The sequence below is a fragment of the Bufo gargarizans genome, chromosome 4 (genome assembly GCF_014858855.1).
Source record: "Bufo gargarizans isolate SCDJY-AF-19 chromosome 4, ASM1485885v1, whole genome shotgun sequence".
Classification (NCBI taxonomy): domain Eukaryota; kingdom Metazoa; phylum Chordata; class Amphibia; order Anura; family Bufonidae; genus Bufo; species Bufo gargarizans.
Genome location: NC_058083.1, coordinates 143,730,591 through 143,757,966, shown reverse-complemented (window position 1 = coordinate 143,757,966; position 27,376 = coordinate 143,730,591). Strand labels below are relative to the sequence as shown.

Below are 27,376 nucleotides of genomic sequence, written 5' to 3'. Positions count from 1 at the left end.
TCAGATTGCTTTCTTGCATACTCTAGTACATTGCCTGCCTCGACGTCAGCCTGTCTCCTGACTACGCATATTGCCTGACTCCTTGGTGCCTTTCACATTGTCTCTGATCCCCATGGTGCCGCTGCCAACTACACGGGGACTACTCCAAGAGGTACTGGCCTGGTTGGTTCCCTGTGGAGAAGTCCAGATTACTGCATAAGGGTTAAAGCGTGAATACTAGGAGACCACCAGGACACCCTTAGATTTAGCACAAAGTCAAACCGGTTGCAGAACCTCAAAATGCAAACTCCAGCTTATGAATACTAGGGGACCATTAGGATGCCCTTAGATTTAGCCCAAAGCCAAACCGATTAGTTGGCACAGTGGGCCCACACACTGTCTGTTACAGTTAGAGATGAGCGAATTTCATATTTTTAAATTCATTTGCTCTTCGTTTGGTGGTAAAAGCAGAATTGCCTTATGGATTCCGTTACCACGGACCATTACGCAATTCTATGAAGGAATGCATAGCGGAATGCCTTTAGAGGCATTCCTTTATTTATTCCGTCATAATAGAAGTCTATGGCCTTCATAATGGATCCGTCCCGATAGAGGAGCTGATGCAGAATGTCAAAATACAAACTCCAGCTTCTGCAGAAGCTCCTGATAAACCTGCTTATACAAATCAAATCCCATTTCAAATAGAGGTAGCAAAATAGAAGAATGGAATACGCTTTTTCCAGCCTCAGACACAGGGAGCAAGTCAGTACCCTGGGATGATCGCATGTTCTTGTAGTATGACTCTCCATCATCAGGCTGTTTAAGGGATCCAGAGTATAAATGAGATTAGGTAATGCCTTTACAACAGAAGACTTGTTTGAATTCATTATGTCCCTCCCTTTCTACACCACATCAGTCCACATATCACAGATAGAATGGCCAGAAAACCCGGAGAGAAGACAAAACTGGTCAATCTTCATCTCCATTTTGTGCAGTGAAATGCAACACAAAAAGACATTATATAATCTCTTCTGTGAGCACAATTCACACATGTAAAATATTCATACCCAGAGAAAACGGATATTCAGTCCCAGACGAAATTAAACGTGTTTTGTTGATCTATATTTGTAGAGTGAGGAGAAAGAACAGACTAGTACCATCTCTGATAAAAGTTTAATCATGAGTTGTCGGTGTGAGCTTACAGCCCGCTCTCAATGGTGACACTTTGTCAGTACCTTTCTGTCTGGCCTTTGTGGGGGATGCAATATCAACCTTTTATGTCCATTATAAAAGACGGACCCATTTATTCCACTTCTCTATGTTCCTATCCAGCTTCACATGGACAAGAGACCTTTGGACCCCGATCCCAACGTCAAACCAATGGAACTGGAAGATATTGCAACCAGAATTTCTGCACTGGACAAATGGAGAGCCATATTCAGTTCTCAAGGGTGAGGTGGTCATTCATACTTTGCGGCTAAATGACATTGCCAGTACTTTGGCAGTACTTTGCATAATGATTGAAAGCATCTGTTACTTTTGTTGCTTGCAGGATGGAAATCGGAAATTCAGCAATTCAGGTAAATTAAGGCAATAATAATATTTAATATTTTCTTTTAAGCACAGTAAATAATAGAAATGTATAACTAGTAAGGTGGCACAGTTATGTGATGGAACAAAGTAGCAGAGAAGCAGACCTTGGCAGATGATCTGCCATCCTGTCTGTTCAAAAAGCTATTGTCTTTGAACAGTATGTGCTTCATACAAAAATCCAAGGTTCCAGAGAAAACAAACAATATATAGAGAAATATCAGTATTCAACCCACAAATCTCTTTGGTTTGGTTTGAACCGTGAAACGGGGCAAATTGTTTTTCCTAAGTTTCTAGAATAATAATATACTTAAAATATAAAAATGAATAGAGGATGCCCTTTTCTTTTACATCAATATACCACTGCATAGTCGTATGGTCTACAGTTATATAATTTACCATATATTAAAGAGAACCTCCAGTTATAAAACAACTTTCCATTTATGAATAGTACAGGTGAATATAAAAAAGTTTGTAATACATCTTGTTAAAGAAAAGTGCTTCTATCTGCATTTATCAGGCTGCTTTGCTCTTTTTTGCTTTTAACATTGAAGTCTATGGAGAGAGGAGTGGGAGAAGGAGGCTTCTGGATGAGAGACACCACAAACTGCAGTTTTTTAAGTCACCTTTACAGAAGTAGTTTAGGTGTCTACTTCAGCGATCACAAGAACGACAAACTAAACAATTATCGTTTTTCGTTCTATTGTTCAATGCTTTTACATTACTCCTACTTTTGCTCAATTTAATATTTTTTTTTAAGAATATTTTCTCATGTAATGGGGCTTTTACCTCTGCTACACTTAGCACTTTAGACTCTACTATATCTAGTAGGATAAGGTTCTACCATGTTAAGAGTAAGGAAGCAAATCACCAACTAGCTGGCAGCAGCCTCTTCATTTCTCCTCTATAGACTTTTGTGTATGAGACCGGAGACAGAGATGTATTGCTTATAGAGATAAGTGAACTCTGAGTGATGGGAAGAAGGAAGAAAGCAGCCTGAGAAGCCTAAGGGAAAACATAATTCTTGAATATAGTATATATATTAAGATATATTACAAAGTTTCTTATATTCACCTGTACTGTTTATTTCTGAAAACTTGTTTATAAGTGGAGGTATACTTTATATCTGGGCAATACATATGAGTAACTAATGGCAAGTAAGGATGGGAGAATTCCCATCACTGAGCTCAAACAATCTGGGAATCTGCTTCTAACATTTTCACAGCATGGCATTGTGTTTAGAATTAGCTTATAATAGGAGATGTCTGTTTCATATACTGTAGACGTTACAGATGGAAAGATGAAGCAGAGAATTCCGCAGCATGTTTCAGAATGTAATTACATCTGCTTTCAGGCATTGTCAGTTCTCTGCCAATATTCAGCATCATTCGCTGACCAATTACCAAACAAAACTCAATGTTCTTGAAGAGAAAAGGAGATTTAACAACCAAACGATAGACTTATAAATAGATTTTAGGATTCTAATTTATGAAACTGGATTATAATAACAAAATGTCTAAAGTCTGAATAAACTCAGCTAGAGCGTTCCCATAATGGGGTAATGTATTAGGACTTCTTACACCAGTCTGGGGACGTATAATATGCCAGAATCATTAAGAGGTAATAATTCTGGTTCATCTTCAGGAGTTCCATGCACCAGAAAATGAAATCTCAGCCAGCTGATTGCCCACTTTTTTTGTTCAAAATGACAAAATGCTAAATTTTGCAACCTTTTTACACCGATTGGCATGCAAGAAAGACACATCTCCCCATTGTTTCTTGTAAAATGATTTTCATTTCAAATTCTGATGCGGTTACTTTCAATCATCTTGATTAGAGTTAAGTGAACCTGTCTTTTGGCAGGTTCGAGTTCGGGTTTGGGGCTCGCTCAACTCTAATCTTGATGTTCCATATTTAGAATAATTACATAAGTAACAATTCCCCAATAATGGAACTACTCCCTGTACAAGCAGAAGCATTCCATAGTACATTGTCCATCTGGTTCTGGTTCTGGCCTAATCTTTATAAGCCACTACAATGCTGACATATACTGCTGCAAAGCATTTCCGTCACTCAAGACTGTAGTTATATGTAGTACAATGAGAAGTAAGATTAGCCTGCTGTAAACTGTATTCTGCTGATCGCACCTTGAAGGTGTAGAAAATGTAAAACTTCCCCAGGTTGCTATTGATTTTACATTAGTTTGACAATAGCATGCTATTAGGGCATTGCTATTCTTATAATTAACTAATGTTAATTTAACCTTGAAGGGGTTGTCCGGGCTATTTCTATTGATGATCTCTCCTCCGGATAGGTCATCAATATCAAATCGGCGGGGTTCCGACACCCGGCACCCCCGCCAATCAGCTGTATTCGGAGACGGAGTACAGTTTGCACGTGCCGTTTCCCATCTCTCTCTTCCTGCTCTGCTGCTGTATGTCTATGGGACAGCAACAGAGGACAGGAAGAAAGAAGGGAGACGTACACACTGCGCACTGTGTCTACTCAAACAGCTGATCGGCAGGGGTGCCAGGTGTTGGACCACCACCGATCTGATATTGATGACCTATGCTGAGGATTCGTCATCAATAGTAAAAGCCCGGACAACCCCTCTAAAACTATTCAAAGTCCATTTAGAAAACATTCAAAGCTACCCATTCTGTCCAACTAACAAGACACCCAAGTAAAAGGCTCAGAAGTTGACACAGGCAGATGAAGGTCCCTTTCCATGAACAGTATATAGGCCTCTTGTTATCCAATATCTAATCACAAAGCACCACCTTATATCTCTCAACCAATCACTAATTGTTAGCCATGAAATTATAGCTGTAGTCTAATGGAAAACTGCTTTTAACCTACCAGGGCCCTGAGCAGCTGCACAGGTTAGACCAAAGGTATGCTCTCCCCAATAGATATCAAAGGGATCCAGCACAGCCAGAACTGCCCAAATAAAAGAGCTTATGAGGCCATAGGTCTGATTCCACAGACCAGTGTTCACACAACTGCTATCTAATCTCTAAGCTTTAGTGCAGGGGATGGAAGGAGACACTAAATGTGTTGTCTTCTTCTGCAGAGGCATCAAACTGGGGAGGTGTGTAGGCCACAGATATTAATGGCCAAAATTCTGGTCCACCTTTTACTGCATTCAGTGTGGGACCGACTTGCTCACTAGCTTCCCTGCTCTCTGATCCCAGCATAATGATTTAGTGTACCAGGCACTTTTCATTTTTCTTTCATCACTACTTTTAAATTCATATAAGTATATACTATATCGCTATAGACAGTGGAGAAGGAAATTGGGGTAGGGGGTACATTGTAACCCATAGTGCCATTTATTTATTAGTGGAATTGCTGGGGCTGTTTGTGAGTGACTATTTTGTATGCATGGGAGAAAGAGAGGAAAAGAGAGCTTTGAAGGCTGGGTAGCCAAGTCAGTAAGAGCTGACTGCAATACACTCCTGGTAGATGCAGGTGCTTGATCTCAGCTGATGCCCATCTACAGAAATAAGAGACCTGAGCTGCAGAGAGGTGATTAAAGAAGAAGTTAAAATAATGGTGTGCATTACTCAATTTCTTTGATTCACACTTTCACCACCCTGGACCACAAGGGATACCGGTGCTGTACACTCAACCACTTAGTTGCGTGTGCTGGGCTGTTTGTGAGGGACTATTTGGTGTGCAGTGGAGAAAAATACAAAAACAGAGTTTTGGAAACTGAGTAGCAAAAGTTAGTAAGAGCTGACTGCAATGCACTCCTGGTAGATGCAGGTGCTTTATCTGAGCTGCTGCCCACCTACAGAAATAAGAGACTGCAGAGAGGTGATTATAGAAGCTAAAAAGAGTGAAAATTGCAGTAGAGCAGCATTTTTGCACTGATATAGCTAAAATAATGGTGTGCATTACCCCAAATATTATTTCTTTTTTAATTTCTTTAATTTGCACTTTTACCACCCTGGACCACAAGGGATACCGGTGCTGTACACTCAACTACTGAGTTTGCTGGTATTAACCCAAACAACCATCCTAGACACCAGGTATTCTGTCATGACTCATTACCCATTACCATTTTCTTATCCTAAACAAGCAAGGTAAGGCCTCTTTCACACTTGCGTTGTTGGGATCCGGCATGCACTTCCGTTGCCGGAGGTTCCCGCCGGATCCGTAACACCGCAAGTGAACTGAAAGCAGTGTTACTATGGCAGCCAGGACGCTATTAAAGTCCTGGTTGCCATGGTAGTGGTGGAGAGCGCGTAAGCAGTGGGCTTGCCGCCCGTGCAGCTCCCGGGGCGCTCAGGGGTGGCGTCGGGGCCCCTCATGCGCATGGATCGCGTGATCTATACGATCCCATGGTCCATGCGCGTGGGGCACCCTGGCATCGCTCTGGGGCGCCTCGGGGGCCGCGCGGGCAGTGGGTGTGCTGCTCCCCACTACACTTTACCATGGCAGACAGGACTTTAGCGTCCTGGCAGCCATGGTAACCATTCAGAAAAAGCTGAACGTCGGATCCAGTAATGCACCGAAACAACGTTTAGCTTTGGCCAGAGAAAATACTGCAGCATGCTGCACTTTTTGCTCTGGCCAAAAATCCTGAACACTTGATGCAAGGCCGGATCCGGAATTAATGCCCATTGAAAGGCCTTAATCCGGATCCGGCCTTGCGGCAAGTGTTCAGGATTTTTGGCCGGAGCAAAAAGCGCAGCATGCTGCGGTATTTTCTCCGGCCAAAAAATGTTCCAGTCCTGAACTGAAGACATCCTGATGCATCCTGAACGGATTTCTCTCCATTCAGAATGCATTGGGATAATCCTGATCAGGATTTTTCCGGCATAGAGCCCCAACGACGGAACTCTATGCCGGAAAAGAAATATGCAAGTGTGAAAGAGCCCTTACTTGTATTTATCAGTTCCATACACAAAGTCACCAGCAGTAACCCCTTCCCTATTTCACACCACCAGGCATGCAGATGTAAGACCCTAACTACAGGAGAGGGCCCACATTTTGTTGTGTTGAGGGGCACAGGAATTCTTTGGACAGCCCATGGTAGGCCTAGAGCCTTAAATTGGATGTCCAGCTGACTAGAATTATTTAAAAAAAAGTTCAGAATGGTGTAAAATAATGAGTTATACTCACCTTACCAATCCCCCGCCTCTTCTGTTCTAACACTCCTTGATTCCCTGCTGGCTTTCTACTTCCTGGTCTCTCTCGACAAACAGATAACTGCTTAGCCAATCACTGGCTGGGGCGGGTCACCGCTGCCAACAATGATTGGCTGAGTAGCAACTTCCTGTGTGTTAAGAGAAACCAGGAAGTAGTTACTCAGCAGGAGGATGGGAAGGCATAAGAACGGAAGCAGTAGAAGATTGATAAGGTGCGCATGTTAAGATTAGTGTTGAGCGCGAATATTCAAATAGCGAATTTTTCTCGTGAATATCGGCACTTCGATAATTCGTGAATATTTAGAATATATTTATATATTTTCGTTAAAACGAATATTAATTTTAGTTTTTTTCATCTGAAGCCATTAGTGATAGTTGATGTAATAGGTTCAGATGAAAAGAAAAAAAAGAATATTCATATTATGAATATAGCGCCATATTCTACATATTCGACAACTCTACCAAGCCAACCCAATAGGGAAGGTGCTTAACGCCCTTACGCGATTCGATTAATTCGCATATTTAATTGCCGATTTTTTGCATAAGATAAACTATATTAAAGAATATTTTAATTCAGTACTGACTAAGATATTTTAGTCTTCTCACATTGGCCCACAAGCAAAAAGCAGGCCGGTAATAGACCATTATGCCTCATGCACACGTCCATGAAACACGAACCGTGTGATATCGGCCTGGATAGATCATACCAGTGTATTACTGTACTGTGTCCGCAGCAGGAAGTGCACGGCGTCATAGCAACCAATGACGCCGTGCGCTCCTGCACTCAGAAGAAATCCAGGCCGGTATCACATGGTCCGTGTTTCACGGACGTGTGCATGAGGCTTTACTTGTGGGCCAATGTGGGAAGGCTAAAATATCTTAGTCAGTACTGAATTTAAATATCCTTCATTATTTAATATAGTATATCATATACGAAAAATGCGCATGCGCACACGAATATTTCAATGACGATTTTTCGCAATAGAATAGCATTGTACGAATATAACAAAGTCTCGAATTAGCGAATATATCACAAATATTTAGCTAAATATTTGTGAAATATCGCGAATTCGAATATGGCACCTGCCGCTCATCACTAGTTAAGATTTACACCATTCTGAGACTTATAAAAACTGCAACTGTCCAGACAAACCCATTCAGCTAAAATACTTTTTAGGACTGTTCTGTGATTTCCTCATTTTTTTGTTGTTAATTCCTTGGGTAATATGCGTTTAGAGCTCTGCATGAAGCCCTGTCATGTCAAATACACATCTCTCCATGGCTCAGCTTATCCATTCAAGGAGGCTGAAAGTGTCCTATTATGTGGTAATCGAGAAGACTCAGGAAGGCAGTATCTTGGCAGGCGCTGGTAGGGAGGCCAGTCATCACAAGCGTCTCCAACTGTAACTACTCCTGTTACCCTGTTATTATGAATATTTGTGCAAAGGTCCATCTGAATAGCGATGCCTCAAAGTTAAGTTACATTGATTTACTGCAGGAAGACGTCAGGAAGAGACCAATAGTAAGTGACACCTCACTATACGACCAGGTTAGTGCACTGCAGCTTCAAGCTAACTAAAATCAACAGTAATGGGGAATTTATCATTTGCTGTGTCTTTGGTACCAGTTTTAATTGTCGTGCCAAATTTATGAAGATGGCATTAGGTTTTATTAAATTTGGCGCAAGTGCAATGTGGTTTAACCACTCTGAGTGAAAGTACACGGGGGTTGCCTGGCGTGGAGATGCAACTTTTTTGATACTTTTTAAAAAGTCGCACATCATAAATGAGATTAAAGCACTGTTCTAATCTCTAAGGGTCCGCAATACACCCGGCCGGCACCCCCATTGAACTGCCTATTCTTGTCCGCAATTGCAGACAAGAATAGGAGATGTTCTATTTTTTTCCAGAGCCGTGGACCGGAAATGTGGATGTGGACAGCACACTGTGTGCTGTCCGCGTCCATTCGAAAATATGTTTGCAGGTGGCAGGAATTGTATGTTTTATGCTTTTGCATTATTTTCATTTATTAAAATATATCCACATGTGTAAAATTTGTTAATTTAATAAAAAAATGAACCTTTTGGGGGGGAAAGTAGTTTTAAATAAGATGTTAATGTTTCTGTAATTGCAAATTGCTACCTTGGAATGACTGTAAAACAGAGTTATGAGAACTGAAATGTAAAACTGTTAAAAGTGCAATTACCACATCAACATATTGGATGTATCTTCAACTTGCTGTCTGTATCACTAAATAATTAAACACAACCACGTCAAGATGGTCAAGCTAATGATATCAATTGTGAGCTAGCTGTTAGCTCACAATTGATATCATTAGCTTGACCATCTTGACGTGGTTGTGTTTAATTATTTTGTGATATTCAGAGTATGGCTGGTTTTCTGTCTATAGGCGTAGACAAGGACCAATTACTCTCTGAGGCTATTGAGGTCTTTTCAGAAAAGACCCTAGTCTAGAGTAAATACGTACCCTCATTCAAAGCAGCTTTCAAAGATTTCACCAAGATCTATAAAGAACAAACAACTTCGTGGTGGGAAATACAATCATTAGAAAATCATCTAAAAAACAAAAATGTACCCAGAGGTCTGAGGGTCACCCTGACCCCAGAAGGTAGATGCAGAACTGCGACACTAATGAGCAAATGGGAGGAGGAGGCGACTAAGAGCATATTACGTTTTATGCAGCTCCTGCTGGACGAAGAGAAAATCAATCTGGTTGCCTTGGAGAACAAGCTCAAGGAACAGATTGAGCTAACACGTAAATTTAAAACAGAGACTGAATTCAGTAGTAAAGAACTACAACTCAAGAACACCATAGATAAATTTCAGTTTCACTTAAAAGAACGTAAACACCGTCAATTCAACAGGGACCTACAAGACTTCAGGGACAACAGAGTATATTCCACTGTAGATCGCGGTATATCACAGACTAAACGACCTGATATAGACATTACATCAAGTGACACAGACATCTCAGAAAACGAGAAGGAAGGAGGGCACTACAATAGAGGCAGGGGAAGGGGTCGACAGTGGACACGAGGTTACAGAGGCAGAGAAGAGAGAAACAACCAACGAGGTGGACAGGACTTTGGTGGGCAAGAGCCCCCTATCCATTACGCAATCGGGGGTTCCACAAGTCACCACCACAGACAAGCAGGCCTCAAGGCAATCAAACCAAATAGTTAATCTCTCTAGCCAACAGTTGCAACAGTCAGAAATGTGTATCCTGAGCAAGGGCCTCTCCTTTGTCCCCACCTCGAGTTTTAATTTATTTAACTGGGTTAGAGATATCCATCTCTTCGCTAGAAAGCTTAGATGGCGAAAACATTTCGCCCTGGTGAATAAAGGCATCTCACCGGGCATCTTGCAAGATGTACGTCTACTATTTAGTTTAAGTGATAGCTCCCCGCAGGAAGGTAAAGGCTCCTTTACTACTCTTAAAAATAGGAGTCTTAGAATGCCATCCCTAGGTTACCCGACATGTATTGATGTTTTTGTAAATCAGGTATGCCGTGATCTGACTAACCTCACCCCCTCTCAGTATGGATTCAATTGCAGTAAACTAGAATTAGTAGACTTGGAACATAATAAGAAGGTGACTATAAAACCTTCTGACAAAGGTGGCAATATTGTACTGATGGATACGACTGATTATAAAAAAAATGTGTCAGGCCCTGCTAAGTGATAAAGAAATGTATGCGAAGTTGAGTGGAGATCCCACTATCCAGTTCCAGAAAGAACTAGTACTCATGTTACGAACAGCAAAAGCGGAGAGCCTCATCTCTGAGGAGGAATTTGACATCCCACGGTAGCAACCTTTTACAGCCTACCGAAAATTCATAAAGGTAAAACCCCTTTAAGAGGGCGCCCAATTGTGTCAGGGGTAAATAGCCTGACCCAAAATACAGGGGTGTGCTTGGATCGCATTTTGGTGCCCTTTGTAAGGACACTACCCTCGTATTTGAGAGACACCAGTGACCTCTTGGGCCGTCTTGAATGGGTTTCCTTGGAGGGGGAAACATCATTGGCCTCCATCAATGTGGAGGTGTTGTATTCCTCCATACCTCATGAATTAGGACTGAGAGCAGTGGAGACATTCCTCAGTACTAGAGGACAACAATTCCACCCTCATAATGTCCTCGTTTTACGTCTACTGGAGTTCATACTGACGAGAAATTATTTCTTATTTGACGGAGTCCTTTACCACCAGCTCAGGGGCACCGCGATGGGGAGTTCTTGTGCCCCGTCGTATGCAAATTTGTTCCTGGGCTGGTGGGAACGAACCCTGGTGTTTAGTGACATACCCATGCATAATATCACAAGAGTGATCACATGGGCCAGGTTCATAGACAATATCTTTGTTGTCCGGAAGGGAGAGGAAAAAAGAGTTTGTGGAGTTTGTACAGGAATTAAACATTAACTGTATAAACATGAAATTTACATTTGAGTTCAAAACAAATGTCCTCTCCTTTCTAGACATCGAGATATCAAGAGACCTAAAAGGCACCATTTAAACAAGAACATTCAGGAAGCCCACCTCCACGCATTCCCTTCTGCATTGGAGTAGTCACCATCCTCAGCCCCTGAAAAGAGGGATCCCGGTGGGGCAGCACCTGAGGATTAAGAGGAACTGCTCCACCAGGGATGATTTTAAATCACAAGCTGATGATCTACGATGTAGATTTCGGGAGAGGGGCTATCCTGATTTAGTTCTCAGATTAGCCTATAGAAGGGCATGCGACAGCAATCGTGATGAGTTATTGTATCCGAAACCCAAGAGGGGAGATAGTGGCCCAATACATCTTATAGGAACTTTTGATGGGGCGGCAGAGGTCAAGGCAGTGCTGAGGAGACACTGGGAAATCCTTCAACTTGATCCTGATATCAAGGAAGTGATCTCTGAAAAGGTACAAGTAACATACCGCAGGGGCCTCAGCCTAAAAGACCGCTTGGTCCACAGCCACTTCAGTGAAAAACAAGATAAAAATTAAATGTGGCTTCGGCGCCCCATGGGATGCTATCATTGCAGTGGCTGTGTGGCTTGTCCACATATTACCCAGGGATGTTCCTTCAGTAGTGACGTCACAAACAAGGACTATGAAATCAGACACTTTGTGAACTGCCGTACTAAGGGGGTGGTCTACAAGGTAAATTGTGACTGTGGCCTGGAGTATGTAGGCAAAACCACCCGTGAGCTGCGGCGACGGGTGGGGGAACATCTCAGCGACATAAGAAATAATAGAGAGACACCATTGCCGAAACACATTAACAGTGTACACAATGGTGACTACTCGAATCAGAAATTTATGGGGATTGAGGTGGTCCCACGACCAGTACGAGGAGGAGATTGGGACAGGAGGGTCCTCCAGAGAGAAACCTGGTGGATTTTCCAACTTAACACGGTAGTCCCCAGGGGGCTCAATGAGCAGTTATCCTTTAGCTGCTATATTGACCCTTGAAACATCACCCCCCTTTTCATCATACTCTATTGGACAGCCGGTGCCTCGTGTCCTTCTTTTAAGGATGCGATCCACTGTGATGTCCAATTAGAGGACTACCTATTATCTAGGTTCCCGAATTCAGCTCTTTGGATTAGGGTGCTATAAAAGTAATTGTTGTTATGTTATAGAAAAGAAATACTGGCCTTGTAAACTCTGTCATACCTTTTTTGGGACTTGCGGATCTGGCAAGTACCTAGAAATAGGCATATTACTAGGAGCATTGCACTTGGTTGACTATTGCGCCCAGTACTTTAACCGTTTGCATTGCGATCATCCCGCCCACTTGATACGTTACCTTGTTACAGCGGTTGCCAGGCATCCACTGTACATTTCTATCTTAAATGCTTCCTGGAGCCGCTGGATCACGTGACCGCGATAGGAGCACATGATCTAACATGTGACCCGGTCACATGACGGAGAAAAGGGGTGTATGTGGGCGGAGGATGGGCGGAGAAGCGCTGCGTTTTAAACGAGCCGCTAATGCACTCACACTGCAGCTGCCACACGCAGGACGCCGGTGAGGACATCCGCATCACGTCTGTATACAATGACCATCTAACATTGAACAGATAAGTAAAACTATTGGTGACTCAGTGCCTCTGAATGGTCGCTGTTAAGCTCTTATGGCACACCTCTTTGAGCAGTTGGAAATATTTGTTGGCATAATCTGACCATAATGTCTGTTTTAATGTTAGGGAGTGCACCAGATGAGCTTTTCGTGCATTGAACAAAGGTGTATTCGGGCTGGTTAGATTATACTGGCTCGGATTACAACTGCACTGTGCTTTCTCGACATATTATATCTGTAATTAGATATCTTGTGGTCATAAGGAAAGTGGATCTTGGCTGATCATTCTATATCAACCTGGATGGCAATCTATTTGTGTCGATTGGAGACATTGGATTTTTGACCAGTCATCTTGTGGTCATATATATTTAATTTAGTCCCCTGAGGAATTGGTGGAAGCCAAAGAAACGCATCGGGACATGTTTAATTATACCTAAAAAGGTTTAAACCAGGACCTTTGATTTTTTAGTGATATTAGTGTTGTATCATCATGGCCTGATTGAGTCAGGCAGTAACACTGTATTGCCAAGCCTTATTACATCTTTGCTAGTTGCCTTTGGACTACCAGTTGTATCAGGAGTGATCGGACCTGTTCACATCTGTTGGACGAAGCTGTGCAGTCTAAACCTAGGAAGGGGGATTCTAGGGATTAGAGTGGGGACAGAGACAGATTTAGGGACACCTAGGGTTTGAGACCCAGCACTGTGTCCTTCCGTCTGTTTTTCCTCTCACTCTTTTGTGTGTTGCTATCCCTTTACTGGGTCCCTTCCACACTTACAGGTATACTGCAATCGATTACACATATGCAGTTCTTGAGTTGTATTCAATGCAACACTTTTAATACATTTTTGGGCCTATTATTTTATATGCAAACATTAAATGTTAAGTTTTATTTAAGCTACCCACTATTTCTGAATTGTTACTGTCTGTATCACTATTTGACCTTGTGTGTATGAGGTCCGTGGTGTGAATATTTGCATTGTAACATTAGTTATATCAATAGATCTGGGCAGATCACAGTCAAATAACCAAATATTCCACTTCTGAAAACAGAATGTGTAAAGTGTAGTTACGATGAGTAGGCTAGACTGTTGCGAGCAAATGGAGAAGGTAAGTATGATTTTTTTTTAGTTTTTTACACTATTTCAGGTTAAATCGATTAGCTACCACAAAGCACGAGGAAATTCAGCTTTGCGGCTAATCAAATTTATCCTGAAATTCAGATCGAATTCCACTTCGTTGAATTAAATTCGCTCATCTCTAGTTATAGCAATTTGTCTCCCAAAGATTTGTCTGACATGAGATCTATTATAAGTAGGAGGAGACAAAATGAATGTCCCCTGACAACCTTTTAGAATTTTGAATGCACTGCAATTAGAACTGAACTGCGAAAATTGTGTTGTTGTCTGTGTATTTATTAAACTTTAACAATACTTGCATATTACATATGTTATACATTACTCAGGCATCTTCACTAGTGCCCACATCTATTAGTGTTTGGTTCTCCAGTCAATAACTTAACAATTTGTCTTACTAAGCCAAACCAAGATTGCCACAAAGCAGATGAGGAAAGTGAGGAGAGAGCAGAGACTTCAAGCAGCAAGAAGCATGAGACATTTCCAGGAAGTATATTCTACTCCATCCCAAGAGAGTTGATAGTAGCATCGGACCTCGGAGGTCAACCCATCTCAATAGAAATGGCAACGGTAAGCAGAGTATGTCAGTAAAGCAACAGATGAAATCTAAGCTAGGACCAACAAAGGGCCTGGGACATACTATCTGTTGTATCAGAACAAGCAGAATGCAATTAAAGCAAGTACGGTGGTGGAAGGTTGTACAAAGGGAAGATAAAGGAGTAGTTATATATTCATGATGTGCTATGAAGGTTTTATATTACTTTCGCAATTTGCCTATTTTTATTCCAAACAGTATATTTACACAACTAAACTCCCAACTTTCTAAATTTATCAGGTCTAAAAAACTACCGAGAATAGCCTTTAACATGATGTCACTACCTAAAAAACAAGGTGTTTTAATCTTACCTGATCTAAGGAACTACTATAAGCCTCTATATTAAACCAAACCAACTTTTATTGGTCACCTTCCATGATAAGTATTGGATTAACTTCAATAGTTAATAATTTTCTCCATCTGGACCATACAACTAAAAACAAAACACCTCTATGGGCTCCACCAACACCACTTTTGAACTTAAAGAGGTTTTCCAAATTTTTGAAACTGATAACCGATCCTCAAAATAGGTCATTAGCATCTGATAGCGGGGGTCCAACACCCAGGACCATCTGCCAATCCGCAGTTTGAGGAGGCCGTGGCATTCACTGGAGGGCCTGTAGGCACTGCAGCCTTCTCAAATGCCTGATCATCGGGGGTTCTGGATGTCAGACCCCCACCGATCAGATACTAATGACCTATAAAAGTCAGAAAACCCCTCTAAACATTACATCCCTAATAAACTCTGGAGTTTATAAAAGACCTTTATGACAATGCAGAGTTACATTCTTTCTCTGATTTATCCTTCAAATGCGACTTCTAGAAAGAAATTTATCAAAACGGGTGTGAAGAAAAACGGACTTAGTTGCCCATAGCAACCAATCAGATTTCACCTTTCATTTTCCAAAGCAGCTCTGAAAACTGAAAGGTGCAAGCTGCTATGGGAACTAATTAGCTTGCTCGTGTTAAAACCAAGTTTTAAAAAGGCATTAGCATTTTTACTCAACATTATCATATACAAAGATGCATAAACCACTTATATATATATATAGCTAAATGGGAAAGAGACCTGAACCTGTCCTGTTCACCTTTACACTGGTGTAATACGTATAGACTGGTATTACTTCCTCCTGTTGTCAACCACGATTAATCCTTTATAAAAATGTTATATCGTTGGTAAAACACATCCTATAAAGTATCTAAAATATTCCTGAATGTTCCACATCTTTGTTGGGGAGGCTACGGTCAAGTTGACACCTTATTACATATCTTTTGGGAATGTCCATATTTAGCCTATACATTTGTTCCTTAATAATATTCTTGATCTAAAATGCACTCTTACACCAGAGTTTAATATACTACAATTAGGAGTGGAAAACATACCAAATACAAAACGTTGCCATATCCTAACAACATCAACAGGCCAGAGATCTTCTGATATATCATCACTAAATAATATTATTGCTAAAGTTAACCCCTTTCCGACTGCCCACTGTGTATACAGGTCCTATCTGCGCATGCCCCATGCGATTAAAGCTCCTGCTCCTGCAATGTAGCAGGAGCAGGTCGGGTCCTGACAGACACAGCAGGGACCCTGAGGAGAAGACAGGAGCGGTTTATTACCGCTTCTGCCTTCTGTGCCAGCAGGAGAGAGCTCTACGAGCACATGGTGGACGGAGCAGGAAGCGGCTCTGTTACTCCTGGTGGTCACGTGACCGCCGGGGTTGTCTGGGGCAAGGGCAGGAGCAAAGCTGTATAGTCTAAGGAGACCCTGATCAGCTCTGCCTGTGTGTAATGCCCCTGTTACAGTGGAAACAGCTCCTGTGAATACCCCTGTTACAGTGGAAACAGTGAAAAAGAAAAAAAATGTAAAAAAAAAAAAATTCACTGTCCTCCAGGGGTCTTTTAATGACCTCTTGGGGGACATATTATGTGCCAAAAAGAAATTAAAATATAAGTAAAACAATAAATAAATAAAAAATACAAAAAAAAAATGCAGTTGGTAACAGAAACCGTCACCATAGTCGCCCGGTTCTCTCAAACTTATACATGTTATATATGAAATTGATAGTCACAAAATAGGGAACCTATTGCAATAACACATTTTTGTGCCAGTTTTAATATTTAGGAAATAAAAAGCTATAATTTAAAAAAAAATCTTTTTAATAATAATTAGCGGTTTTTCTCCAAATTAAACCTAAAAAAGAAAAAAAAGCCCTCTAAAACAGCATTCTAATGAAAAGTCCTAAGTGTCAAATAAAAAAATGAAAATAAATAAATAAATAAAAAATCGCAAAAATTATTTTGGTAGTTAAACAAATAAAAAAGCTACGGTCACTAAACCCCCACGTGCACAAAATCAGAAAAAGCTTCCTGGACATTCAAGCCTTTTTTCGACCCGGTCATGAAAGGGTTAATACTAATTATACATATAAATATATGTTTGCCCACAAACATCTACCGGTATGAGATACATTTATTTCAAACTAGTATTACTGGATAGCTACTAAATCCCCAAACCACTTCGAGTACCTCTGAACCCTTCTTATTTTCTCATTGTGGAAGCTTGTAAGATAAATGGATACAATACAGGGTCTTTTATTTGCACTCTGCTTTTATCCTCTTTTCCATTCTTTATTATCCTACCTATCCTTTTTATCTTTAAAGGGAGTCTGTCACCAGCATTTCACTTTTTTAACCCTTCCCACAGCTCCCTAGCATGCTTACAGTTAATAAAAACGTTACCTCTGGCATCAATCCTGGACTTATAGAACCATCAAAAACGATCTTTATAAAATATGCAAATGAGGGCTCGCAAGTGACCAGGGGCGGCGTTACCCTCGTAGGTGCCCTGCTTGCTCAGCCTTTTCATTGCGTCCCCCCGCCCCTTCCTACCCTCCGCCCGACCATCCTTTCCCTCTGACCGCCTTTCTACTAACTTGTAATTCTGCCGATATCCCGCGCCTGCGCACTCATTCCTTTGGCCGGCGCATGCGCACTGCGATGCCCATTCCTTGTACGGCATCACAGTAATTTATGCACATGCGCCGATGGACCGCCTTTTTTGTTGTGTTTTCGCGTCGTTAGCCGGCGCATGTGCAATAGTTACTGTGATGCCGTACAAGGAATAGGCATCGCAGTACGCATGCGCCGGTCAAAGGAATGAGTGCGCAGGTGCGGGATATCGGCAGAATAACAAGTTAGTAGTAAGGCGGTCAGAGGGAAAGGATGGGCGGGCGGAGGGTAGGAAGGGGCGGGGGGACGCAATGAAAAGGCTGAGCAAGCAGGGCACCTACGAGGGTAACGCCGCCCCTGGTCACTTGCGAGCCCTCATTTGCATATTTTATAAAGATCGTTTTTGATGGTTCTATAAGTCCAGGATTGATGCCAGAGGTAACGTTTTTATTAACTGTAAGCATGCTAGGGAGCTGTGGGAAGGGTTAAAAAAGTGAAATGCTGGTGACAGACTCCCTTTAACTGTTATTGTTAACTGGGTGTTTCAACCCCTAACAAACATTTTTTGAAGTTCTTTGTTTAAAGACTATGAAGATCATTTATTAATAAGTGACTGTGCTGACGGTTGATCCGCCGGCCTTTACATTAGGGATCGACCGATTATCGGTTTTACCGATATTATCGGCCGATATTGAGGATTTTAACTGTTATCGGTATCGGCATTTATTTTGCCGCTATTCCGATAACAAATCGGGAACACAGATCGCGCTGCTGACAGCGCTCTCCGTGTTCCCTCTGCAGCACAGGGGAGAAGGAAGCAGTGTCTCCCTCCCCCTGTGCTGCTGCTGCCGCTGCAGCCAATGGGAGAACAGGGAACAAGAGGAGGGGAGGAGCTATGGCCACTGGTCCACCAATGATGTTAACTTACTCATTTATTCAAATTGAACAGGAGGCGGGAGCTGCAGAATCACATAGCCGGCTCCCGACCTCTATGAGCTGTAGCTGCGATCTACGGTAGTTAACCCCTCAGGTGCCGCGGATCGCAGCTACAGCTCATAGAGGTCGGGAGCCGGCTATGTGATTCTGCAGCCAGCTCCCGCCTCCTGTATATGAATGAATGAGATTTATTTTCATTGGTGGCGCAGTGCGCCCGCGGCCCCCACCCCAGTATTAACAACATTGGTGGCGCAGTGCACCCGCGGCCCCCACCCCCACCCCAGTATTAACAACATTGGTGGCGCAGTGCGCCCGCGGCCCCCACCCCAGTATTAACTGGCGCAGTGCGCCCACGGCCCCCCCACCCCAGTATTAACTAACATTGGTGGCGCAGTGCGCCCCCCCAAGCCCCCCCCCTATTGATCGTTGGTGGCAGTGGCCACAGGATCCCCTCCTCCTCCGATCGGAGTCCCAGCAGTGTAATGCTGGGGCTCCGATCGGTTACCATGGCAGCCAGGACGCTACTGAAGCCCTGGCTGCCATGGTAAGCTCCATGCTGCTGTGTGCACAAAGCACAGAGCAGCAGGGACAGTGTGAGCTCCTATTCACCCTGATAGATCTCTATCAGGGTGAATAGGACAAGGGTTCTAGTCCCTAAGGGGGCTAAAAGTTAGTAAAAAAAAAAAAAAAAACAACAAGAAAATCAACAAAATATTAAGTATAAATGAAAAAGAAAGATTTACAAAAAAAAAATACACATTAACAATAAACATTCTTTTTCAGCAGGAATTTTTTATTTTTTTTTTCAAAAATGAAAATTCACATAATATCGGTATAAATTATCGGCTATCGGCCTAAAAGTTCACAAATTATCGGTATCGGACCTAAAAAAATCAATATCGGTCGATCCCTACTCTACATAACTTTGGCGTACCCAGTGCCAGTCAAAATGTAAGACTGCTTCCTAGCCCACTTACATTTAGACCATTTTCTACACCTAAAACAGGTGTAGAAAATGATGAATAAGATGGGTCTGCTGGCACATCTCCTTCCCCGCCGACACCACGCCCACTTTTTTAGACCTGGCGTGAGTGGGGAAAAGTCTCAGATTTCGGCACAAACAACCTTTGCGCCGCAATCTGCAGAAAAGCACCTATTATAGGCGTATTTCTGATTGTAAATGACCCCCTATAGCAGTGATGGCGAACCTATGGCACGGGTGCCAGAGGCGGCACTCAGTTCCCTCTCTGTGGGCACCCACACCCTGGAAGAAGTCCAAGGTGTAACACTATGCCCTAGACTTTTTCTGCCATTCATCAGCGCAGGGCATGCTATGAATGGCACAGACAGCTCACTGAATGTAGGCAGGATATTATAGATAAATGATAAAATACATGGAAGATATGTTATATTAGTATTCAGGGTAAATGGCCATGTTGGCACTTCGCAATAAATTTGTGAGTTTTGGGTTCCAGTTTGGGCACTCGGTCTCTAAAAGGTTCACCATCACTGCCCTATAGTATTACTGCCTTCCTTATGTAATGTTGTTCCTTATAATCCAATAAATGTAAATGATAAAGAAAACTGTTGTTTCACAGTCAAGGGTCTTCTGCCTGGTGTCTGCTTGATTCTATGAGCGGCATACCAGTGGTCATGGGTGTAAGTATTTAGAGATCTTACAAATTTAGGTGTAATTTTGTGTAATTAATGTCCATTGGGCACATGGACATCATAGATGGGTGTCCATTGTAAAAATAGGAAATCCAACCTGTTTCCACTGCAACAAACGCTGCATGGAGACATAGTCAGTCCCTAGAGATGAATTACAGCAGTGATCAGAAGGGACGCCGAATTTATAAAGGGGGTGTCCAGGTGGGACAGTTCATTTATATATGTGATATTGTACTAATCATTATTGAATATTTTTAAGGCGCTGAGGAAAATTCTGTTTGGAAACACATTTCAAACATTCAACTATGAATGGAAAAAGTCATTTTTCAAATTCAGAGAGGCCTTTACCGAACTGGCTTACGCTATTGAAGCAGAGAAGGTAAGTGATCTGTCGAAAACAGAAGTGACTTTGCTATAACAGATTATGTACAACAGTTGAACATGAAACTGTACGTGGAGATCCAAATATACCATTACTTCTAGAGCAGTGATGGTGAACGTTTTACAGACCGAGTGCCCAAACCGTAACCCCAAACCCACTTATTTATCGCAAATTGCCAACATGGCAATTTAACCTGAATACTACAGTCCAGTATAGGTTACTTAGTACTTTGTGCTTCAGTGGTGCTTAGTTTGTGTTATTCAATGGAATAGCTAGGTGTAAGTCTAGAGGCTTCATTCACTACCGATTGCTACGGAGCCAGCTTATATTAGTCTATATCTCATGTATGAGCTACACTTTCCTGCCATGATATGATATTTATGGTCCAGGAAAAAATGTATAAAAATGTATAGATTTTTTATATTTTATCATTTGTAGTAAAAAAAACGAATAATAATAGTAGGTATGTATATTTTAAAGGGTGGAACAAGAGCCATTCAACTGGTGATACAAGCTCACATCATTAAGTACCTGCTGTTTACAAAGAATAAGCATGACTACACATCAAAAAAGAGGTAATACAGTAAGCGGGAAGAGAATAGCATATCTAGAATACTGTATATGCGCTTCATTTAAAAAAAAGGCAATGTGCGTTTGACATAAAGACACACAGCAAACAGAACATTATTCCAAGGTGATATTATTTGTGATAATAAATGTACATTTCAGGGTGTCCTTCAAAACAACCTTTTTGATGATTTCTTACATCACACCTACAGTATCTGAACTACATCTGATAAACTATAATGTTATTCCTCTAAAGTTTCCCTAATATTTTAATTGTATTTTTGTCATTCCTAGTGAAACAAGAATAACTTTGTTTATTAGAAATTTAAGTTTATGGTGAGATCAGAAGTTCGGGAAAAAATAGACTTAAAAGACTTAGGTGCAAAAAGAGAGTTTACTAAACTATGACAAAAGATAAATATCTATACAAATATATACAAAGATTAAAGGAGATAATGAGATGGAAAAATGAATCAAACCAGTAAAGGAAGCAATATGGACAATAACTATACATTAGCAACTGCCTGGTAATAACTTTCTCTGCATGATAAATACCATTTGCTGAAGTGAGACAACCCCTTTAAGTAAAGTAACAGTCACCGAGAGTCATCAACAAATTGGCCAGCTCCATCGACCAGTGCACAACATGGCACGCGACTGATGCCCACAAGATACAAAGAGAGGTGATGGTAGTAAGACATATTAGGCCTCTTTCACACGAAAGTGTATCCCCCATGGCTGTGCTGCGAACCACAAATTGCGGCGTATAGAAGAAACCGCAGCACTCTCCTGTCTTCAATTCAGTGGAATTTATTTCACCAGCAAAAAAAATGCGACGTTTCGACCGTAAAGGTCTTCCGCAATGCACGGGCACCGACCATGGGCCAGCCGCATGTGGATGGTGACCCTATTCACTTGAATGGGTTCTGCGATCCCTCCGTTACGCAGAAAGATGGAACAAGTTCTGTCTTTTTGCGGAACAGAACCCCACAGAAGAACTCCGTAGTGCTTCCATTCTGTTCCGCACCGCATCTCCGGATTTGGGGACCCATTTAAGTGAATGGGTCCATATCCGTGATGCGAAATGCACACGGCCGGTGCCCCGTGTATTGCGGATATATATGGCCACAAGGTACACACGGTCATGTGAAAGAGGCCTTAACCTGATGTCTTCAATAGAGACATCATTCTCTGTTCCAAAACTAAGGGGGTCATTTACAAACAGATATACGCCACCTTTTGGCATATATCTGTTGCGGATTGCGGCATAAAGGTTATTTCCGCCGCAATCTGCAACATTTTTCCCCTTCTACGCTGCTCACGTCAGGTCTAAAAAATGGAGCTTGATGTGGGCAAGGAAATGGGCGGGTCGTCTCATTTATCATTTACTATGCCTGTTTTAGATTTAGGATGGCGGTGGAGGCGCTAGCCTCTGCATAACTTAGGCAGATGAACGCCAGCGCAGGAGCGACGAAGACCAACGTCTAAATCGCTAGTCTTGATAAATGTCCCCCTAAGTTTTTTCTCCTCTCCTGGCCCCTCCTAGCCTTACCTGAAGGTTAGTACGCACGTACAGTTACCTCATACTGCAGAAATGCGGCCAGGTATGGACCTCACTAAATAACTGCATGATACTAAAGGGGAAGAACCAATTAAAGCCCTTGCTTTACACCCTATTACAGTGTTCTGAGTCAATACTTGGGCATTTCTTGTTTGGGAATAGCACTGACTAGTAACCAAAGTCGAACATGTCTACAAAGAGTGTTTTTTATTTCAGTGTTTTTTGCATTTTTGTTTTTTTATCTCCTGTGGTGGAGCTGCTGGGGAATTGTACACTTACTGCCAGGTGATAGATAGGGGAAAATTTATAACCAGCTTATTTTTAGGGAAACTTTCTTACAAATAAGACCTGTCCCTTACATGATGGGTTCACACGCAGTATTTTTTTTTTTAAAATAGCACTGCAGTTTTTTTATGCGGTTTTTGAGCCAAAGCCACAAGCAGATCCAGCAGGATGGAGAAGTCCTTTTATATTCTCTTTTCCTTTCCTGATTTCGGTAAAAAAAAAAAAAAACATGAAAAATTCCCACTAAAAGTACACAGTTTTTTCGAAAACCTCTGTGTGTGAAAACATCCCAAGAAATCTGATCGGTTTTGATTGGTGGCATTGTAGTTGCTGACACAATAATGTACATGTAACATCTCACTATAAATGACTTTAACATGTGTGTTTTCTCTATTAGTTTATCAGACGTAAGCCAAAAACAGCAAGAAAGGGCCCTGGCAGCATCTATTGTGGATATCCTCTGGACAACAGGAGAAATGAAGAGAGCCACAATCTGCCTCATCACCAGCGATACATACTTTACAGAGAGCCCTGATTATAAAACGGATAACTTTACAGAAAGAGTATGTAAGAGCGACACTAATATTCTTCATTACCCAGCGCTGAGCAAACTGTGCCCGAATTCAGGCTCAAACTGCACCAACAACAGTGTCGGCTAAATCACATCCAGCTGTTTGTTCTGTCTGGCAGCAGTGCTCCAGCTGTTAAACTACAACTCCCAGTATGCTCTATTCAATTCTGTGACATGCCAAGCATATGTGCATGCTGGGAATTGTCATTTTACAAAAGCTAGAGTGTCAGAGGTTCCTGACCTCTATACTAGAACATTTTGAAAAGGGTCTAAAAGGGGGATGTGGGTCATAAAATACACCAGATTTAAGGGAAAACTGAGTAAGGCTACTTTCACACTCGCGTTTTGGCTTTATGTTTGTGAGATCCATTCAGGGCTCTCACAAGCGGTCCAAAATGGATCAGTTTTGCCCTAATGCATTCTGAATGGATAAGGATCCGCTCAGAATGCATCAGTTTGCCTCCGATCAGTCACCATTCCGCTCTGGAGGCGGACACCAAAACTCTGCCTGCAGCATTTTGCTGTCCGCTTGACGAAACTGAGCCAAACGGATCCGTCTTGGCACACAATATAAGTCAAGGGGACGGATCCGTTTTCTCTGACTCAATCTGGCACAATAGAAAACGGATCTGACTTTCAATGGTGTTCATGACGGATCCGTCATGGCTCTAGAAGACATAATACAAACGGATCCATTCATGACGGATGCATGCGGTTGTAACGGAAGTATTTTTACAGATCCATGACGGATCCGCAAAAAAACGCTAGTGTGAAAGTAGCCTTAGTTGTCCATAGGAACTAATCAGATTCCACCTTCTTATTTTCCAAACGAGCTTTGAAAAAGAGAAGGTGGAATCTGATTGGTTGCTATGGGAAACTAAGCCAGTTTTCCTATACACCAGTTTGGATAAATCTCCCCCAGTGCGTGTTACCATTTAGTTCATTGGCGTGTAAATTTAGGACACTATTGATAAATCTGTCTCATTATCTGCAATGGCATTACTGGTTTAGAAAACTCATTATCAAACACCCCAGTAAATTCTTAGTACATAGAGTGGGGTCCTTCATCCAGAAATCTCCTATTAGCCCAAGACTTGCTATGCAGGATCCAGAAGATCTGCGCATGACACAGACAATCCATAGTTTTTATTGGAAACTGTGTAATGCCTCATGTCTCCTGTGGAGGTGCTGCAGGGGAATTCAACGCTTTAACAGATTACAGCAGACTGGTTAGTAGAAAGTCCGTAATTCAGGACCATAATGCCATTTATGTAACCTAGTCAAGAACAGGTCTTAGCAACCAATCAGAGCACTGCCTTATTTTTCTACAGCAGTTTTAAACATAAACAAGTTATCCAGTGCCAGATCCCCTGAGCAAAAAACTGGGTCATTTTCTTTATATGCTCCTGCTGCTCCGGCACATGCCAATGAGTCCTGATATTCATGAGCTCACGGCTCTCTCCACCGACGTGCCGCTCATGACAGTAGGAAAAAAAACGGAAAATCAGCTGCAAGTGGGCACGGAAAGCCATGAGCTTATGACAATCAGGACTTTTCAGCACGCACTGGGGATGTCTGCACTTGGCAGATAGGGCAACATAAAACGGGTGACAGATTCCCTTTAAATTTCAACAAACATTTCAGTGAAGAGCCAATTTGGGCAATTAGTAGATGTAGCAGTTCATGAATGTAAACCAACTAAGTTGGGTCTGCAGTGGCCAGGTACGGGTTGTTTAATGTTCTGTATTTGTCGTGACGCCAATTGCAGCGTGCGCAGGGTACTACCCCAGGGCCCTTCCAAGGTGTTATAACGCATGTCCCAGATAAGGAATGCCAGAGTGGTGTAATGGCCTCTAATGTCTCTGTAGGGTAGTGATAATTGTGTCACAGTGTTTCCTACCTGGGTACGGCCGGACTTCTGGCTCCTGGCTTACTTGCAATAAATTTGAGTGTAGTGATAAGAGGAGTAATAGAGGAATTTTGCAGCAGAAATGATGTCCAGACCTTTAGATGAAGTTCAAACTTTTCTTTACTGAAGATAACTTGTATCCAAACAGTATACAGCTTTGGTCCTTGGTCCCAGTAGGTTTTGGCAATCATTAGCAGGAATGACTACTTCTGCTTTGAACCAGTGGCGTAGCTAGAAATTTTTGAATGGGGCCCCCCTCCCCCAGTAATTTTTTCACAACCCCTTCCTTTCATGCCGCCCCCATTCCTGTGGCTAGTAAAGATCGCTCTCTCAGACCAGGGCCGGCAGCTGTTCCATCCGTTTCCTACACTGTCTATACTGTCACTGTATATCATTTCATTGTGTAATACTGTTGAGGGGGCCCTGACAAAATCTTTTAGTCCTCCTCCTCCTGTATGGGCCCTTTCTAGGTCAGGGCCCCAAAGCAGCCGCTTCCCCCATAGTTACACCCCTGCTTTGAACTGTACCTTCTGCTTTGTGGAGACAGACTAGCTGAGGAGGAATGGCTTCTCCTAGGTCTCTGGACTTGACTCACAGTTATATTCTCAGGGGATGCTTTCTTCCTGGAAATGGAGGTTGTCTGCAACGTTCTGCTTCTTTTCATCCAGTTGAGCTGCAGGGCTCAGAATGAGAATTTGATCAAGTCTCAGAACGAGACTTGGTCCTTGCTGTCTTCCCTATGCAGGGGAAACTAGAAACTGGATCTAACAGTTTTTTCTCCCTTGCTGCAGGAAGATGGTATCCTCCACTTCTCTTCAGCAGGAGGGCAGAATAGAACAGGATTGTTCCACTCTGAATGGCCATAACATTAAGACTATCTCTACCAATGATGTTGCCACCTGCTGGCAGACCTGTAAAATTACAAGGAAAAAATGACATTTAACATGGTTTTAGATGCACAGTTGTGGGGACATAATACAAATTATATCTGATGACAATATAACAGCTCTTAGAAGACAGTAGCGGGGTAGAAGCATGTAGTAACACAACTCTGGGGTGTTACAGGTCAATGACACAAGTATATACTTAAAGTGTACCGCTAACGGTGTTGTCATACGGCTCCACGCCATAGACAACCAAAGTGCCTACTCTCCAGACTGCATCTCCCGTGCCTCTTATCATCAATGGAAGTATATTACAAAGATTGGGGAGATTTACCAAGACTGGTGCTAAGGAAAAGTGACGTATTTGCCAATAGCAACCAATACGATGTCACCTGTCATTTTTCAGAGCTCTTCTGGAAAATGAAAGGTTCAATCCAGTTGCTATGGGCAACTAAGGCTACTTTCACACTAGCGTTTTCAATTCCGCTATTGAGATCCATCATAGGATCTCAATAGCGGAAGAAAACGCTTCCGTTTTGTCCCCATTCATTGTCAATAGGGACAAAACTGAACTGGATGCGTTCCGTTCCATTTGGTTGCGTCCCCACCGCGGGCAGAAAAACGCTGTAAGCAGCATTTTTCTGTCCGCTATGTGGTGCGGAGCAAGACGGATCCGTCCTGGCACACAATGTAAGTCAGTGGGACGGATCAGTTTTCTCTGACACAATAGAAAACGTATCCGTCCCCCATTGACTTTCAATGGTGTTCAGGACGGATCCGTCATGGCTATAGAAGACATAATACAACCGGACCCATTCATGATGGATGCATGCGGTTGTATTATTGTAACGAAAGCGTTTTTGCACATCCATGACGGATCTGCAAAAAACGCTAATGTGAAAGTAGCCTAAGCCAGCTGTACTTTGCACCCATTTTGATAAATCTCCCCCAAAATTGAGACTTTTTCTATTTGAGGCATTTAAAAAATACTCCTAAATCAAGATTTGCAATGAAAGAATTTCATGGTTGTCACTTGGTAATCCTTTGATTCCCCTTTCTGAGAATGGAATAAAAAAAACACAAGGGGCACCATAATGAGTTTTAAGACCAATA

The 27,376-nt window shown here is 42.1% G+C and overlaps 1 protein-coding gene across 1 annotated transcript in view; it reads left to right on the top strand.

Moving 5' to 3' along the window:
* MINDY4B (MINDY family member 4B) overlaps positions 1-27,376 on the top strand; it is a 53,094-nt gene that overhangs the window by 12,849 nt on the left and 12,869 nt on the right. Inside the window, exons 2-7 of the mRNA XM_044292263.1 lie at positions 1,312-1,430; positions 1,532-1,559; positions 14,350-14,517; positions 20,364-20,483; positions 20,967-21,061; positions 23,297-23,462. Coding sequence (XP_044148198.1) covers positions 1,318-1,430; positions 1,532-1,559; positions 14,350-14,517; positions 20,364-20,483; positions 20,967-21,061; positions 23,297-23,462 — 690 coding nt within the window. The 5' untranslated portion in view covers positions 1,312-1,317. The remainder of the gene's footprint in view (positions 1-1,311; positions 1,431-1,531; positions 1,560-14,349; positions 14,518-20,363; positions 20,484-20,966; positions 21,062-23,296; positions 23,463-27,376) is intronic.